Source organism: Vanellus vanellus, assembly GCF_965231255.1.
Source record: "Vanellus vanellus genome assembly, chromosome: Z".
In the NCBI taxonomy this organism is placed as follows: domain Eukaryota; kingdom Metazoa; phylum Chordata; class Aves; order Charadriiformes; family Charadriidae; genus Vanellus; species Vanellus vanellus.
In genome coordinates this window covers 50,042,433-50,061,944 of record NC_138908.1, presented here as the reverse complement: position 1 = coordinate 50,061,944, position 19,512 = coordinate 50,042,433, and the positions used below count along the sequence as shown (strand labels likewise).

Below are 19,512 nucleotides of genomic sequence, written 5' to 3'. Positions count from 1 at the left end.
GTAACTTTGATCAAACCAATACACATACAAATACAGTTTCTGCTTCATAGCTGGATGCCCATCTTATTCACTGCCATAGCAAGGGACTATGTCTGAAAGAGGAGCAGATAGCGCAGTACTGTATTATATAAATGATAGAGGATAAGCCATTTCAAAAAAAAAAAAAAAAGGCAGGTAACCTGGCAATGCAATTTTAAGAGAAGAACTCTGGGTGAAAGAGGAGAACCCTAGATCAACTTTCAAACTCAAACAATTTCTGTAGGAATTCTGCAAATTCAAAAGAAGACCTACAGTCTCTGGAGGGCAGAACGTAAGGCCGCCTACTAGTATGGTGCAGATCTTACCTACAAGGTTACCTTCTTGTTAGCTTCCACTCCTATTCAGGAGTGCCATTATTTCTGCAGCAACCACAGCAATGGGTTAACAGAAAAGCAATGTTATGAAATCATTCAGGATACTTTAATAACTGTTTGAAAACAAACTGATAGCAGTCACAGCATGCTGAGGACAATTGCTGGCCCAAAGTCAACTGTTTGTGAACCACTGTTAAAAGTTAACCCCAACAAAGGCTGGTCACAAAATATCCCCTTAGAAAATAACAAGTTTTGGTTTTCACAAGCCTTAAAATGAAAACAAAACAAACCTTGGAATTTGTCTCAAAACAAATACTTGCCTTGGTCTAACTTCTTTATTATTATTGTTTTGTGATTATGAACGGAATCCAAGGAAGAGATAAAAAAGCTGCTCCTCAGGCCTTAGGGGAAATGTTTTTGATTCATCCATTTTATTACTACAAAAATATAATTACTGGAATCAACAAATGCAAATGGAAAAATTGAACTCTCTCATGCATTTTTCCTTACTCAGGCACCGCTTTTAATATCCATGAAGGGAGCAAAATCTAGTTTCAAACCTAAGGCCCTTATTTCTTTCAATTATTCTTGAATACTTTCCTGCTCTAGAACAAGCAATAAAATTCAGCAACCTTCTGTCCCACAAGTTCTCTCTTTTAGACACTGCAACAATTTTTTCTTCCTATTAACCTCATGCAGAGGTTCAGAAAGTGGCCTGAGTCCATGTGTCAGCTGTAACTGTACAGCTGACAGTGTACAGTGACTGTACAGTGACTCTTGGATCATATAACGTATTATCAACACCTTCTGAAGCTCTAAGAAATGAAAGGATGAGAATAATCAGCAGGATAAACAACTTGGTGCCTGTTTTAAGGTTTTATCTCCCACCTACCAAACAAGCAAAAGTATTCTTCTGCTGATGAATTTTAGACTATGAAACTAACTGGATTTGTAGCAGGATAAACTTGAATGTGTGTAGGCACACAACCTCATCTCCCTCAGACCAGCCAAGGTCTTATTGACTTACAGTGATCTTTACTTCTATTGCTGCTGTTGAAAAGGACACGCCTGCTCTTTCCCCTCCAGCCCCCAAAATCTATGCATTGGTACTCTTCCCAGTGTGCCAGCAACAGCTTCTCTGTGTCCAGCCAACCAGTTACAAAAGAACCGATACAACTAGAAGTTTTCAGCAGGATCAGTTCCCTGATTCACATAAGCACTAATGTTAAACACTGAATTATAAAAAAAATCACACCCTCACACCATAAAACAAACTGGACAGGGCTTAATGTTTTTCTTTCCACTGGCTGCAGGAGGATAAGTGAAGTCTGAACTAGCAAAAAGCCTTCCTCCTCAAAATTGATCTGTCATCACCTCCTGAACACATCTCAACGGACATGGAATTTGTGCTAGCTCAGTGCTTTGTGCCATACGGCCACCACACTCTTGCCTTGGTGGTGGAACCCCTGGATTTCTCCCCAGTCCACAACCAGAATCAGGTAGTTTCTTGCCACTCTAGCTTTTCAACAAAAGTTAGTTCAGGAGAGAAAAGCAAGACTTTCACAAAAATTTGGGTTAAAATGTACCTTATATATATAGTCAAGGAAAGCACGAAACTGTATGATTAAGTATAATGTAAATTACAATCCCTGCAGCCACACAAACTGAGAAATTGCCCATTCTGTGTACTACTGACCCTGAGTGCCAGTATTTCAAAGCAGGTAGGAACATTTCTCTTCCACCTACGACCAGTTGCCTTTAAATGACAACAGATCAGCAAAGGGGAAAGAGCTGCATTTGAGGAAGAGGTGTACTGGGGATAAAGTGCTTCAGGAGAAGTCCCACAATTTCTAAACTGTTGAGACAAAAAGCCTCCCATACAGACTCTGCTAGATCCAGTTTCACATTCAGCGAATGGGATCACCCTCCCTCTTTATATTGCTTTGTATCCAAGCAATAGATTAGCAAATAATAGAGGGATTTATTGTAATGACTTTGTTATTTTCACCTCAAGCTACAAAATTCCTTCAGTGTATCTCATAATGCTTAGGGAATTCCACTCTGGGTGTTCCCACGTTTTTCATTTTAGTCAGTCTGCCTTGATGTCCACAATATGAACACACTCAAAAGGAAACTTAATTTTTCCTCCTGTCTACTGCCTTTCCACAATTTCATCTCTGCATATAAAAGCTTAAATTTACTTCATTCTGATGAAACATACCTTCATACCTTTTTTCTCAAAAGCAACTATATATTTTCGCAATATGTATCATACAGCACTGCTGAAAGGCCTGTAGAGATGAAAAATTATATGCAGAGTCAAAAAGCATAACAACAGGTTACAGGATGAAAACAGAACATAACACAGAACACAGACAGTTAGGTATATGGAGTATCTGCATCACCAATAAGTATTCTAGAACTGTTCTAGAATTCATGCTGTCTCATGAATTACTGTTATTTACAGATAGGTCTTCCACTCAGTCTACATCACTCCAAGCTGAAATCCTTTTCCTGAGTAGCAAAATAAATGAGAACTTAAATCTTTTCAAATCAGGCATTAAGTTTGCACATGATCCCACGAACGTACTAAGTAGGATTTTAACTTTGCTTTTCCTAAAGATAATCACTTTCAGGCTAGTTCTCTAAAATTCACATTTGTTACTTTCATAAAAGAAAGGTGTTAGTCAGACATTGTTAATATATGTAAAGATAGTTTACATTCAGATAACAAAAAAATCAACGGAATTGAAGCTATTTAACAAGAGTATAAGCTGGGGACAAGGCTATTGAAAGGATTAGAAAACTCTGTCCTTTAAAAAAAATAAGAAAAAAAAATCCAGGGATGACAAAAAAATATAGCTACTATAGTTCCAGAAAGTATATTATACATTATTCAATAATTATTTCCATTAGAGTGTGAAGGTTGTAAATGGCTGGCAAACCTAACTAACTACTGTTGTGACAGTAAAGGATTGGTTCTGAGTACATAGTGCACAAAGACTTCATATACGGTAAATAGGTTTATTCTTTTAAACAAGTTTTCTTATATTTTCTCCACATTTGTATGGGACCATTAATGACAGAAAACAAATCATTTAACAAAACATGAGCAGAGAGGAAGTGAGCCGGATGCAGGCTTCATTTAATTTTATAGAAGTTCCCCTCTACTGTCCCTCACAAAGTTATATTCCCATTCCTCTTTTAACCCTCAATTGTCCTTTGCCAGGTCTTGATGCACTCCCCACAAGCAGCTCATGAAAAATGTAACCCTAACATTCTTGCCTTCTTTCAAAGCAGACATTCTAGGGATGTCCTTAAGGACTGCGTGGATGTAAACTTTGTCCTTGTTTATCTCTTCCTTTTTCTTATAACTCATTTTATCACAGCTGAAGTTTGGCCTATGAACTTTCTGGTGCAAAGATGGTGATTCTTCCAGAAGCCATCTGCCTTATTGCAGGCGCTATAAAGCAATGAAAAAAGAAAAGGAACTCTGCCTCAGTAACTCCACCTCATTATCACTCTGGAAGGCAAGATGATGTTTGCTTTCTTTCACCCTCTGTACTACTGTCATTCAAACAGGTTTTAAAATCTGCGTAATGAAATGGTAGTGATACCTAGTTATCACAGTTTTGTGTAAGAGAGAGGGAGAAAAAGGCATGTGAGCTGAAGCAACCACTGATTAATGCTGCTCTGCAGCCATGTTTCCCACAACATAGCTCTCATTAGTTCATTTCTTTCTAATACTGTCTGTGGAGAAGGCTGCTCTCATCTCCCAAACCAGCCCACTGTGCTCTTTGGTGGGACTTAATGAACTGGACTGGTGTAGAATAGCTGCCTTCCTGCAGGCAGCATTCTCAGTGAAGTTAAAAAAAAAATAATAAATGAAATCCACAGGGTCCCACTTGGTCAAAACAATTCAAGCCACATGGGTTAGGCCAGATGTGAATTTTCTACTACAAGTAAGGATTTGTTCTTCAATTATACTGGTTACCATAAGTAAAAGGAATTCACACATACTATCACTCCCATGCAAACACAATTTATCTTTTCCAGACTCCTGAAAAGATACTAAGCATCCATAAATTGTGCAAACCCTTAAGCCAAACCACCTGAGGAGAGTGTCTGTTGAAAAACAGTATGTCTTCTTCAAGCAACATTTAAAAAGAGCTCTCTTTGAACATTAGGAAGTTGCAATTAGATTCAAGATGTTTGTGTGGTTATTGCCTAGTCCGCTGCTTCTGCACTACAGCTCTCTCATCTTTGAGTGCCTGCTGTGCTTATGTCCCATTGAAACAACACTTCTGGCAGCTGCTTCTGCTGAAGCTTCTGGAGGTGGCTACTCTATCACAGCATGCTCTCTGCAGCTGCCACATTTGAGCTATCAATTTCATTTTACATTAAATCCCAAACAGGGACATAAAAACAGTTACTAGAAAACCCCACTGACTGAACTAGTTTTTCTGTTTCTCCACAACTTGCAACCATTGGTCACTACAGCCACGGTTCTCCTTTGCTCTTCCTTCAGTTCACACAGTTTTTCTCTCTTTCAACTGTTTGCCCAGCTTCTGCAGGTCACACTTCATGAAGCTGGCCTTCTGCCCACCACCCTCACCTCCAGATCTTGCTGCTGGGGAGGATGGGTAGGATCTGACAGTGGGTGAATGGTTATTAAGTTATTCTTTCTTCCTACAGAACAAAATTAGCTTAGTGCCACTAGTCTGCTTTTCAAGAAGTAGCTGTGACCTCCAGAGGAAAACACTACCCAAGCTTTTTCTTAAAATAAGGCAATCTGTAATTCAAAATAACCAGAAAGACAGACAGGTATTTATTTGTACAATCCAGATGTAATTAGAAATGGTAGCACAGACCTAGAAAAATAACGGTATGCAGCAAAGAGTAGAAATATCCAGGACGTATCTCTTCTTTCAGAGAGCTGAAATTATACTGGTCTATGCCATGTTCTTTTGTCATTCATTTTCTTGGCAACATAGAGTGATGCCTCAGTACAAACTAATGCAGTGCTACATGTTGCTTTATGTAGCGTTGGCTGTGCTTTCTAAATTACACATATCAATAGCTGTGCTATTAAAATATAAGCAGTAGACCTTATCTTTTTCTGGCATACTATGCTGAATGCTTGCATAAATGCTAGATCATTAAACAAGTGCAACTAATAATATTGTATCTTTTTTTTCCTCTTTATGCAATTACTGTTCAGAGTTTGTGAAAGTATTTTTCTTGTAGTTCTTTGAATAATTTTAACAACTTTGTTGGGATGCTTTCCCAGGAAGCAGTTAAGACATCCACACATTAGATTCTTCCAGCTCAACTGCTATCAGAATGATTTTCTGACCCAAGATTAATCTGATCTCCCTTCATTTTCCAAAATTGGATTAAGGTGACTCCATGGCTTTCAATTTATTTTTCCTTCATTTCAAAACATTTATGCCAAAGTTTAAGGAGTAGCTGTGAATCCAACCACTTTGGTTCTTCTCTCTCTCTCTGAGAAAAAGAATTTGAGACCTGTAAGTTTGGTACTAGCTGCTGCTCCATGAAAAGCCACTAAAGACAGTCATTTCAGTATCTCTGCAGATGCACAAAGAGCTCAAAAGTCTGCCATTGAAAACATAGGTCCCAGTGCAGCAAAAACTGCAGTAGCTAAGTTTCAATGTCTGCAATAATAAGTACCCTACATGCTGACACTAGACGCAGGACATAAGCCAGTACCAAAAGTGATGCTGTAATGCTGCTCGTACATGTTTGCAAGCTCTAACAATAGGTAGTTGTTTCCTTTATTCAGGCAAATTCCCTTTGCTCCTGGGCAAAATGACTCACACTTATGATACGCAGTTTTGAACAGGTTACGTAAAGTGCTTGTAATACACTAGGCAAAAGATCCCCAAGATATGTAATAATGAGAAACAAAGTCTAATTTTATACACGTGTGGCAGCCTTCAGACTACAAGTAGATATTTTGGCAATCTAGTAGCAGGTTTCCACAATGAGTTTACTATATATAATCTGCTTTGTCTTCTGGTGTGATTTTCTTCTACACTCTTGATGTGCTTTGACAGACCTGTCTGTGCCCCATTCTTGCCACCATCCTAGTACGAAGCATCAGGATGCTACTGAAATCTGTTTTGTCAGGAAGCAGATTTAGGGACTACTGTGTGATTGATGACATTGCAATATAAAAGCTGCATGTGTGTCAGCAGCTTCTCACATCAAAGTCTGCAAAGTATCAGCAGGAAATGAAAAAGAGTGGCTACTGCATACTCCAGATTTCAGTGACAAGACTTTGATGGATATCCAAGAGGAGCTGCAGTCTAGTGACTGCACTTCGTTGCCAGGCTCCCTTACTACTTTGCTTAGGATCTCAGACATAAAATGAAGCAAATAACCACAGCCTCTCCCTGCCCCGCCCCCAACTTTTCCCTGTTTCTCTCTTTCTGAAAAAGACACCCATACAAAAAAAAAAAAAAATCCAAAACCAAAACAACCAACCAAAACCATCCCACCCTCAAAGTGCTGGCCACAGTTTGCACAATTTAAGATTTCTTTGATTTCTTTTTTTGATAACTTTGATTCAAAGTTATTTGAATCCTCTACCTTAAAAGCTTCACTGAACATATATCTGTGAAATTTCATTTTTTGATTATAGTGACTTAAATTTTTTACATGATATTAACACTGTAAATTAGCAACATCTTGATATTTACATATACAGAGAAAACCCAAGAGGAGTTTCAGAGATTATAATGCTTGTAGCAAATGACTGCAGCGGAACAGCCCTATAGACCTACCTTAAATAACACCATATTGAAGAGAGGATATGCAAGGGAAGGTTGTAGTTTTCCAAAGAAAAGAAGAACAACCAGAAAGTTGTGTTCTATCATCTCTTAAGGACTTTGACTAAATAATATTAGACAATTAAAAGCCAAAAGAGTATTTATGTCAGATTGCAGCAGCAGAAAAACTAAAAGCTAAACAAAAAAAATAAAAATTAGGGCTGAATGAAGAAGCGTGATTCATAATAGGAACTGTGCCACTGTCTTAGTCCAGTTATGCATTTCAGAGTCTGAAAGAATGTTGTAGCAATGCTCGTGCAAGGCCTCACACAAGGTTTTAGTAATATAAGGCATTTTCTTGGAGTTCCAAGGTGTTTACGTTAATGCAGCTCACAAATCAGATTTTCTTCTGCCAGGGAAGTGGGCCAAAACTTGACTATTGTAGGAAACATAAAAAAATGCAGATTTAATTAATTCAGATAAAGATGCTACCAACCTCTTAGCTGAGCTGAACAAAATCACAAAGAAAATATCGGAACAAAATAAAGTCCCAGAAATGCAACTGACAGGCCTAATGATTACTTATTATTCTGGAAAGCTTTGTCGTGGATGAAGTCAGAGATGCTCTCCTGGAGAAAGTTTGTTTTTTTCTAACTGGGATAAACTTTAAAACAATGAAAAACAGCCATTACTACAGATGTTTGTCATATACAGATAGCTCGTACAACTAATCTACATAGATTCATGACACATTTGGAACATGTTGCTACTGCACAACAAAGATACTAGAGGTCAGAAATAAACTTGTCCATTATAAACAAGATTCCCTTTTCCCTCCAGGATGAACAGTCAAGTAATCCCTTTGGGAAGTCTCCCAAGGCCAAACTATGTTAAAGAGTTAGAGCAGGCCAAAATACACTGATGCATATGCGTAGAGAAAGGCCAAGAACATTTTGAGGATTGCCCGTTTTCACCAGTGAATGATGCAGATGCTTTTTCTTAGCACAGAGCTACAAATTAATTTATCACAGCTAACTAGTCCTCATCTGAGATGCACTAGATGACAACATCACCCTCAGCAGTGCACACCCCGACAGCATAAACAATGTACAAAAGGCAGAATTACAGAACGAAGAGGGAATAACAGAAGAGGAAGGGGATTAAGGAGTCTTAGTTCCCACTCATTCCCCATCTGCTGCAGCAACTCAGTCCCACATCACTAGCTGCAACTGCAGCTGTATGTCCTTTCTACACTCAGTAGTGCAGTATCTACATCATCCACTTCAAAGCCTTCAGAATTAAGGGGGAGTGAACCATAAGGAAAAGAATGTGAAGGCTTTCTACATGCCCCAGTGGAAAATTGTTTTTCTTCAAATAGCTGTTAGAAATAATTTTTTTTCTGATGGAAATGGGTTTTAGTAACCCATCATTCATCTCTATATCAATGGGACAGGTTGTACTGGCTAAGGTAAGCAGCTTCATTTACATTAGATAAAAAACACCTTTATTTCCAAGGCAAAACCAGTAATTTTTTACACTTGTGTAAAACAGATTGATTAAAAAAAATGAAGTATTTGCAATTATGTTCTTTAATTTTCCCCCAGGTTTCTCTTACAAGACAATTCACAGTTCTTAGTAAGGGATATTTACACTTCCAGATCAAGCAACTAAAATATTGCTTAATATATACTGATTAGTTATGCTTATTCCCTATTGGATCTGGCACCAGGAAAATGCTTCTAAACCCAAGACATTTATTTAATTTTCTCTTATGGGTCATTGGAATTTACATCACAAAACATTTTTCATGCATCACTTTTCCCATCTGTATGTAATTTTTATATATATATGACTAAAGCTACACAGATATAATCTTTGCATGATATTATGAAAGATGAATGGACACAAGGTACAGTTAAGCAGAACGCAAGATTTTTTAAAACAAAAGTCTCTCTTGCTTTTTAGATCAGATTGCCGATTCCTCCCCCTCACCGCCCACTCCATGAAGGAAAATGTAACCTTTCAGTAAGGCAGTATCAGTGCATCCCTTATCCCCAGAGATTTCATTTTATTTTGGGCATTATAGACATTCCAGCATGCATCAGAGTGTCATGTACTTTTTGTCACAAAGTGACTGCAGATTCTGAATCAGCAAGCCCCTTTGCAATTGCTGGGAAAGGATAAAGAGGCACACTGGCGTTTTGTTCTGTGAGAAGATAACGCGCCCAAGGAAGATTTTAAAGTTAAGACTAAACCACACAGCTCATCAAAGTGTTACTATTATGAAGTCCTCTTGTGGAAGCAGTGGGTCCCACAACAGGAGATGATGGCAGGATGACATTAACTCTTCCTTCACTAATCTCTCTGCTTTGCAAGGGTGACCTTTTACCTGGGGTGTGGTTGCGACTGAAACTGTCATCACATTTCAGGATGATTATCTCCCAGAATTATCAATAGAAATCCCTTGAATTACCCACATGAAACTTGACATTACAAAAGTTTTCTACTGCCTGTGTTTCTGAACTATGTGCTAGTTACTCATTCTCCTTCCAGCTATACTACTGCTCCATTGAAACCCTCCATGCCTACACCTCATGACACAGCTTCTTTGTCTACCAGACCTTTCCAGGGGAGCACAACATCGGTAAAAATATTCCAGGTCAAAGACACACACCAGTACCACAGGTCCCATGCCACACTGTCCTTTACAAACTTACTCAATACCATCTTAACAGCAATTACATAGCTACCCTTGTGCTATACGTCAGAGGTTAAAGCAGAGCAGGGTTAAAATCAGAATTGCCACAATTCAAGACAAGGTACTGTCCTTTGCTTTTCTAAGCTGAACAGCACAAGCTTCTTCACCTTTATTATGCTGTTTTGTCATGTTTATTTAAAAAAAAAAAAAAAAGTGGAAGTGAAGACTCTGAGCAATGTGAATGGGTTAGTGAGCATGGTCTGACCTCAGAACTATATGAGTACCTCGCCTAAGTGTTTCCATAGAGATCAAGGGCAGTGGTAGATGGGAACAAGAACTGCTCAAGTAGCTGAAAAAGCACCAACTGAGGAAACAAGCTCTGCCCCAGCGCAGATTTCTGGAGGAAGTGGCACAGGAAGTCACAGGACAGAACTGCAAGTATTTTCCAGCCAAACAAACCAAGTGCAACAACGCATGACTGGATAACTGTAAGTGCAGTACCTGTATAAAACAGTGAAGAAAAGTGATGTGGGCAATAAAAGACAGGCAGGTCTTAATTGTAAACAAAACTTCAACAGAACAAGATCTCCTTGTGAAAGTTACCTAAAAATATGGAATTAAATGGGAAACGGCACAAAATGCCTCTGTCAAACACAGGTCCTGCCAGGCTCATCCTGTAACCAACTTCCTAGATATATGCAGTTGATTCCTCTAGACTTCTGTAAAAAAATATGAAACAGTGTTGCATGGAATATTTGGAGAAGGCAAGAATTAACAGAAAGTGCAAGTTTTATAAGGAATTTGGCTTATGAGGAGAGATACATTGTTAAAAGCAAAAGCATCAGGCAAAGACATGCTACCAGTAAACCCTGCACAGATAAAGTGTGGGGTCAAAACTTATTAATTTTTTTATTAACATTATCACAAACAGCAGGAGCATAATGGTAATATTTGGTGATAACAGTAAACTATGGGACATGTGAACACAGGATCCTGAACACAGAACAACTGACGGTGTAAGAATAAGAAAAGGAATTAAACTGGTGTAAGACACAAGTACAGACAAGTGGTGGTTCAGGGAAAAGGGCAGAATTTGGAGATCACTGTGATCTCCCAATGTGATGTGGTTGTGAATTTTAGGCTTTGTCAGATATGTATTTCCAGTAAATACACAGAAGAATTTACGCCATGGCAGAAGCCTTTACAAGTCTTCCTCTGGAATATTATGAATTTAGAGTTGAACAGGAACTCAGAATAGCATGTAGGATGACCAAGGGAATGGAAACTCACCTGTGGTGGGACTACCAGGATTTGTCTTGTCTAGCCTAGCAATACAAAACAGCAAAAGTGTCCACCTCAGGCACTGAACATTCTTCCTTTCTCACACTAAATGTCAAGAACAATTTAGACTTCGATATTTTAAAGTCATAAACTGGGAGACTGAACACAACCTATATCTAAGAAGAAAAAAAAGCATTTTCTCAAACATTATTTCCTTTAATTTCTGAGAAAATTGTCTGGAATGTTAAGGCCACCCAAACACTGAAAATGTAATTGCCAACAAAAAGGGTGGGGAAAAAAAGAGCAGTTTATTATTCTCCTTGACTTCACCAGCAGTGCTGTAGGCAACACTCAGAAAGGAAAACCCGTAACCCATGATATGTACTGGAGGAGCATGTGGATCTCTGTACTAGATTACAGAAATTATGAAAAAAAAATCACTATTTCTTTGAGTTGATCTGTCAAGAAAATGATCAAATCTGGCCGCTAACAATTTGGTTGTATAGAGAAAAATGTTATCAACAGTGCTAAGTGGACCTAAATAATGTTGGTCCCAGACAATTTGCGACAGAAAAACAAAACCAAACCCAGAACCAGTTACTGTTACAACATTTAAATAGCCCTATGCTGCTATCATTGATGAATGCTCCAACATTAAATATGCCCTCTCTTAAACAATATTTCTCTTTTAAAAAAAAAAGCAAACAAAAAGTGTACTGTTTGGCAAAGCATTAAGGAGGTGGTAAGGTAGATTTGTAGTCCCGACACATCACATAAACATTCAAAGCATCTGGGAACTTACCGTACTAGATTTCTGACAACAGTGTTTGTGCCCAGAGGTGTATCTGCTGCTAAGAGCAAAGAATTTCCATCAATCTAGCAAGAGTGTATACTTTGAAGCTGTACTGAAAAGCTTTCAAATAGTCAGTTCTGCAGTGTGTAGAAATGTCTTATGATTTCACAGAAGAAATAAAGTACTTTCAAAGAAAATCAATGGAATGTGTTTTCTTTGTTCTTGTATCTAGCCAGCTCTGAAATTTGTTTCACTCATAGCAGGTTTGAATTCCCAATATGAAGGGAAAAACATGCAATGAAAAGGTTGTAAGTCTTATTTACCTTTTTATATGTCTTCTCTTCATTTGGCTTTCCAGCAGTAACATCTCCATTCTCAGTAACAGACGACATCTAATAACAGAAGCTTAAGTTACAAAAAAAAAGTAGTTGCTTTAGAAAAGCAATGTTCAGAAAACATACAATTTGTTATCCACTTGTTGCTAATTTCAAACTTTTTAGTGGACAGCAGGTCACCAAGATCAGTGACATACGTAGGATATTACTAGGAGGATTTTCCAGGCAGACTAAAAGGACAGCACTGCCCCAGAAATATGTCAAGCATATGACTGATTCTACACAGCCCATTATTTCTTTTTCCCCAGATCAGTATGCAAGTCTGCAGGAAGACATTACAGTGAAATCTTGCTCCTTAGCAGACTGCATGAGATGATCTTGAAAGGTACGATGATGGGCAAAACTATGACACTTGTGAGCCAGGTATGGAGTGGCATGTCTCAGAGTCCCAAGGCCTTTGGCTGCAGTGACATGGTGTATCTCCTCAAAGGAGCAAGCAGGTATTTGAGATTGTATCTTATCATGGCTGTAAAGCAATGCTAGATCACAAATAAACCACTAAGTTAGAGATCACTTGATTCAGACCTTCTAAGTGTGGCCGCCAAAGTGAATAAAACAAAAAACTATAAAGATGTGTTTTAAAATCATTCTAGATTTTGCCAACACTTTCACAATGGAAGTATACATACCCTTACGAACAACAGGACAAGTCATCTGGAGCTGAGAGTGAAGATCAAGCAATCCATTGATGTTGTTAATGTTTTCCAGAACCTATTAAGAGAAAACCCTGTTATCCTTATGCCATCAAATTTACATCTCATTGAATAGCTTTAGGTTTCCCGGTTTCTACTATTCTTCAGCCCAAGCAACAATCCAGCTACGAGTGATGCTTTTCAAGAACCACCTTAAATAACTTGGTTACTACTGAGTCATTTAATGTACTTAGAAACTATCAGTATTACAAAGGATTGAATCAGTGCAGCCTAATTTCCTTTTGCCCTAGATATTTCACTACTGTGGCAGAAGCAACCCCACAACAAAACATTTCCGTAGAGGACATACACGCTCTGGTGTGTTGTGTCTTTCATGTTCTCCTCCATGAGGACTTTAAAAATTAAATACTAAACCTTATAATCTCCACTCACTTGGAACAGCCCATTTTTAACTCCACAAAAGCCCCAAACATAAGCAACAGGAGATACAGTTTGGAGGACTGGATGCTGAATAGTCATAGATAACAAATAAACTCATTTTGGAAGTTTTCCATAATGGTAGTTACTATTAGCATAATTTCTGTGAGTAGTCTTATTGAGGTGAGGTATTTCGTAGTTAAAAATGGTTTGACTAAACATTTGAGAAAATATTACATAATCAGATACTATTTGATACCTCTTTGGAATCAGCTCTCCCTCCCATCTTCCACATCTGTTTTTAGCCACATCAGTAAAGCTATTCTTCAATTTAATTTCTCAACCACACCGGAACAAAAAAAAAAAACCAACAACCTGATTTGTCTTTAATCAGTACAAATAGCATCTTGTACATAACTACAAATTGATTTTAAAAAAATATTCCCAGGCCTCATTCACTGAATTTAATTTTCCAGTAATCTGAAAAGTATACATAACACCACTAAGAAACCTTTTCATAAAAGGCTTCAAAACAGTATTTTCCTCCTGTTCAGAGAACCAGACTAAAAACTGCACCTGAGACAAAAAAAAAGGGACAACAAATAGAAACCTGGATTTTGTGAGAACAAAACAATGCCTCCTTAGAAAAAAACTCTTCTAATGTTACTTACCAGTATTTTCCTACTGCAGCTAGCTACACACTTCATTGTAGCCTTCATGCAATTAATCAATAATTCCTTTACTTGGATGTGCATTAGCATCATCCTACACATGAAACTCACACTTAAAGGCAACAACTCAGTTTTGATAGCTTTCAAAACTGAGTGTAGTTTATCTAGCTTACCTATATTCCCACATTTAATATTAATTAACAATGATCCATGCTCGTAACTCTACCAGTATACAAACACAAACATCAAGAACTTCTGCTAAAACAGCTTTTGTGGGAAAAGAAACACAGCTTTTATCACTAGGAGGAAGACTGTTTCATCAATTGGTCCCTGGGTAAAACCACCAAAAAGCCCCAAATTGTTGTTCTCCACACACCTCCAAGACTATTGATATAATAGTCTTCTACTACTCCCAAAACTTCCTAAAATATGATCATACATACTCAGCAAAAGCCAACTATGAATACAACATGGGGACTTTCTTTCTGTAAGAAGTTAGGTGAAGAAAATATTCAGACAGACATGGAAGAAAACCCCGTTTGTCCCCAGCATAGTCAGACAAATTATTCAAGAACACTTCATTCATGTGAAAATACACCCCTGTAATACTGCCAAGGATAGGAAAAAAGACACTGAGATCCCAACTTCAGTAACTACCAAGTACAAAAACTCATACACCATGAAGAAGGTACTTTTTTCCTATCTATACCTGTTTATGTCATTCCTAGGGGCATCTACAATAAAATTATTTTAGTTCCTGATCTTTTGAGAAACAGAGCACGTTGCTGTAACTTAACCAGGGTTATGTTAAACATCTTGAAAGATCTTTGCTGTGACAACTGTCTCCTATTCCATGCTAATAATTTTTTGCAAAGTGAGTATTCCTTTGTGTATTTTTCTTCCTGCTGTGCAGCTACCAAAAGGGCACAGGGTGTCTTCTCACGTGCTTTATATCATGCACAGCAAGGGCTATTGTCTCAGTTCTACTGAGGTTTAACAGTGCAAAGACAGGTCACAACTTAGAGTCTTGGACCCACTTTCAGGCTAAGCTACAACTACTCACTTATTGATTACCATAGCAGGAAGCTACCGTAACCAAAGTACTGGATCTCTGCATGTACCTGACAAAGGGCAGGCTCACAATAAAGTAACACTCGGCAGGTGGGGGAGCCAGAGGAGGAAGATGTTTAGTCTCAAAAATACTGTAGGTAGTCAGTGAATGACTGGGCTATAAAGATCTCCTGTTCAGATTCTTAGATGCCACACATCCTTACCTGATGACAAAAAAGAGAAACATTGAAGTCTGGTAGAAATTTTAACAGTACTTTTCCCAAATCCTCTCGAAGATTCAATATTTCAGTCATGAGTCTTATTTGCAGCAAAAACTAGTGTGACCTGTTCAGTTCCTGAGACACAAGTCTACGGCCTTCAATTCCAGCTTTCTGCTCAGAACATCTCCTTGTCCTAAATGCAGACTTAAAAGAATCACATCTACCCAATATATGTTTCAACCTTTAAATGAAAAATCTATGTTTTACATTTTAGTTTCTCACACTGGGATTGTTGAATCGTACAGTTCTTAACTAACACAAACTGCAATTTCCATGATTCTGGGGAAAAAGTGGTATATGCATTTTTCTCTGAAGCTACTGGTGTGCCTTTTAAATGTCTCTGCCTAGCCAGAAGCCCACTACGTCAGCACCACCCTGCCCACCATGCAGCCAGAGTTTTGAGAACTGAGGTGACAGATAACAACTGCAACCTTCCTACCCAGCTTCTCTTTTTTGTTCTTGAACTTTAAATTGCATTTTCTTTATATAGCACAAATTCACCTTTTATTGACAGCACAAGGCATTCATTTTTGCCAGATTACAAGTAACTACCTATTTTTACACAACCTTAATTGCTTAAGCCCAGCTCACAGGAACAGGTACTGATACTAACACTTGAATGGCCTTTCAGCTCAATTTCAAACTTTAGAAATCCCACCAACCTTTCAACAGAAGTCAACATCCACGACAAACACTGTCGTTAGGTTCCTACAGGCCTCATGCATTAATTCATCCAACTAAAGATTAGTTCTGCCTTCTTTTCATTATCAATAAAACACTATTTGTTTGAAGAATGCATTTCTTAGTATCTTTAGATAATTTTCTTAAATAAATAATTTCTTAAAAGCACTGATAAAATGTGCTATTTAGGAATCACATTCCAAATACAAGCCATGTAGCTTCTCACTACAACTTTGTCCAACAGTTAAAATTGCCTTTTTTTTCCCCTAGCTTTTGTGAGAGGTATCTCCCCAAGTGTACTGCTGGGAGGCTTCTACAGGCTAGAACATTCAGAAAGAGAAACCTCATCTGAAAGAAAATACATTGCTATCTTTTCACTTGGCATAATCTATCATTTTAAACATGAGGAATAAAAAAAAACCCAACACAAACAAAAAGGAAAACAAAACGACACCTAAAATTTTCCAGTGGGCACAGGGAGAATACTAGAAATTAGAGAATGCAAGAAGCAATTATGCCTGTGTAAGACCAACAATACACAAATAAAATAGATTGTTTGGTGCATACCTTTCATCTTTAAGAGTCTGAAACACACAACTGGCTTTTCAGGAAACACACTTTTTTTCTTGTTTGGTAAATGAATACACTGGGATGGAATACACAATTTTGGAATTAATCCAGAAATTTGATTCTCATATTTGTACATTTCAGATAACCTATTTATTAGAGCCTTCTAATCCTTAAACAGTGCTCTTTCTCCAGGAAGACACAAAACCCCCAGAATGGGAAAGCTGACTCCTCAGAAAAGCACACAGAATCTCATATTAAATTCATACCAAGGAAACTAAGTCAGCACCAGACAAAAAAAGGAGATGATCAGAATAATAATTTTATTTATCCTTAGTAAGTGTAAGTTTTCAACACAAGACTGCATTCTTGACAATGGCAGTTTGTCAGCACAACATGCAAAGATGTCAGCCATTTCCAGTTCTATAAACTGCATTTATAGTGTATTCCATTAAAAAGAGTCATCAAGTTAAATTCCTCGGTAGCCTTTGTCAGTAATCTGTTACGACTTTAAAGCAGCATCTTTTAATACAACTATGAAAATCACAGCCATTTAATTTACTGCAAAGCTCACTTTTACTGGTAAGATTTGCCCAGTTATTTGCCCGTGGTAGTTGTGAAAGTACCTTGACAAGTCAGTTCCTCAGTTCACTAAAAGGACTTGCAGATCTATATGGCAACATGCTTCCACCAAACCACTTGGGGGACAGAGTAATACTCTGCCAGATTTCAGCTCCAGTGCAAAACTGGAAATCGTTGTTACACAGTGACACAGGAAGGTGAAAAACTACACAAAAAAATGCTCCACAGTGGGGGAAAAAAAATAATCCATCAACACATATTCATACTTGTTTTCTAGACATCCCCCCGCCCCAAGTACACAAAAAACTACTCATGGTATTCTTGGAGCTACAGGAGAGCAGCTCCTAGATCAAAAGGCACTAATAATGCTAACTCCCCTACTTCCTCGGGATGATCAAGACTGGAGCTCAGACCTTCCTAGGCACTGAACAAACTTCTCTCGCAGGTGATACATTTACATAGTCTCCCTCCCACCTGGATTGTCTGCCATCTAATATGATGTATATATCAGCACCAGTTTTCCCAATTAGCTATCATCTATTTTTCTATGAAACTTGCTGATACTCTGGACCACTGTCAAATTTAGTGGACAAATTTAGGTCAACCAGAACTGAGAACAGCTTTCCCTTTCCCTCTCCAGTAGAATTAGAACAGTAGGGTTATTCCTAAGGTCGTTTGGAAAAGAAGGGGCTCAGGACACACAAAACATCCTCCAACACCCATACAAATTGCATACATATATCTTGTGTCCACAGCCAATCAAGTTAAAAATACTAGCATACTTCTGGGTGTCTCTGGGAACAGGATCTGAAGAAGGGACCTCAGAGGTTTTTTTGCCTTGCACCGTTTTCAGAATGCTCAGAAGGCAGCTGAATTGTTAACATCAGGTGAAAAGTGTGACCTAAATTGCTTTTATTACATTTTAGCTTCTTTAGAGAACTTTTTTATATGCTTTAAAACAATGCCGACTATAATTTTCATTATTTAATTGCCTTCATTCTGAGGTAACCTGACAACATGGAGTGGTGTTTAAGAACCTGCAAGCATTGCTAGGCAGTGTGACAATAAGCAGACATAAACAAGTGAAAGGAAGCACAGTTTGGTGTTGTGCACAGAGTAGAAAAAGAGGCAATACATGAAACATCCTACAGCTTTCTCAACAGTCATCACAAGTTAACCCTCCTCTCCAAAAACCTTATGTTTTTTAATGTCAGTAACGTTCTTTGTACCTGAGTATCTGGACAGTTACACAGCCCTCAAGTAAAAATTGAGGCAATGTATGTGGCCACTCAGTCATAAGAAAATACATACACAGTTCAGCTGTTTACTTTTCTTTTTTTTCCTCCTCTTTTTTTCCCCCCCTTTTTTTCCCTCTTTTTTTTTTTTTTTAATAATATCCCAGACACTAGTCTGTGGAAAAGATTCACTTCTTTACAGCAGAAGTCATGTAGCCATCTAAGATCAAACATACTTGGATGTCCCCATACCTGAAACACCCAAGGAGTAAAAGCTAGTATATATTTTTAAATGAATATATCCTGAGAATGAAGTCAATGTTTACAAACTGCAAGGCACTGGAAAAACATTAGAAATTCAGAAAAAGCTTCAGAATTCAAAAAGCTCTTTTTTCCTCCATGAATTTTGAAATACAGAACTTCGACCTGTTAGCCTATTTAACCTGTACTGTCAACTGCTGTGAGTTCTGCTCTTCCCAGAAGCACTGAAGGATCTTGGGAGGGATGCCATCCAGAGGGACCTGGACAGGCTGGAGAGGTGGGCCCAAGGCAACCTCATGCAGTTCAACAAGGCCAAGTGCAAGGTCTTACATCTGGGTCGGAGCAAATAGCACAAATACAGGCTTGGCAGGGAATGGCTGGAGAGCAGCCCTGAGGAGAAGGACCTGGGTGTGCTCATTGACAAGAAGCTCAACATGAGCCAGCAATGTGCAATTGCAGCCCAGAAGGCCAACTGTATCCTGGGCTGCATCAAGAGAAGCGTGGCCAGCAGGTCAAAGGAGGTGATTCTGCCCCTCTAACTCCACGCTCATGAGACCCCACCTGGAGTACTGCATCCAGCTTTGGAGTTCCCAACATAAGAAGGACATGGAGCTATTCGAGTGCGTCCAGAGGAGAGCCATGAGGATGATCCGAGGTCTGGAGCACGTCTCCTATGAGGAGAGGCTGAAAGAGTTGGGGCTGTTCAGCCTGGAGAAGAGAAGGCTCCGGGGAGATCTTGTTGAGGCCTTCCAGTACCTAAAGGGGGCCTACAGGAGAGCTGGGGAAGGACTTTTTACTAGGTC

At 38.5% G+C, this 19,512-nt stretch overlaps 1 protein-coding gene across 1 annotated transcript in view; it reads right to left on the bottom strand.

Moving 5' to 3' along the window:
• The window catches only part of PIP5K1B (phosphatidylinositol-4-phosphate 5-kinase type 1 beta), a 118,382-nt gene that overhangs the window by 71,756 nt on the left and 27,114 nt on the right, over positions 1-19,512 (bottom strand). The window contains exons 2-3 of the mRNA XM_082497910.1: positions 12,941-13,022; positions 12,240-12,308 (exon numbers count right to left, since the gene is read on the bottom strand). Of these exons, the coding sequence (XP_082354036.1) occupies positions 12,240-12,308 (69 nt within the window). The 5' untranslated portion in view covers positions 12,941-13,022. The remainder of the gene's footprint in view (positions 1-12,239; positions 12,309-12,940; positions 13,023-19,512) is intronic.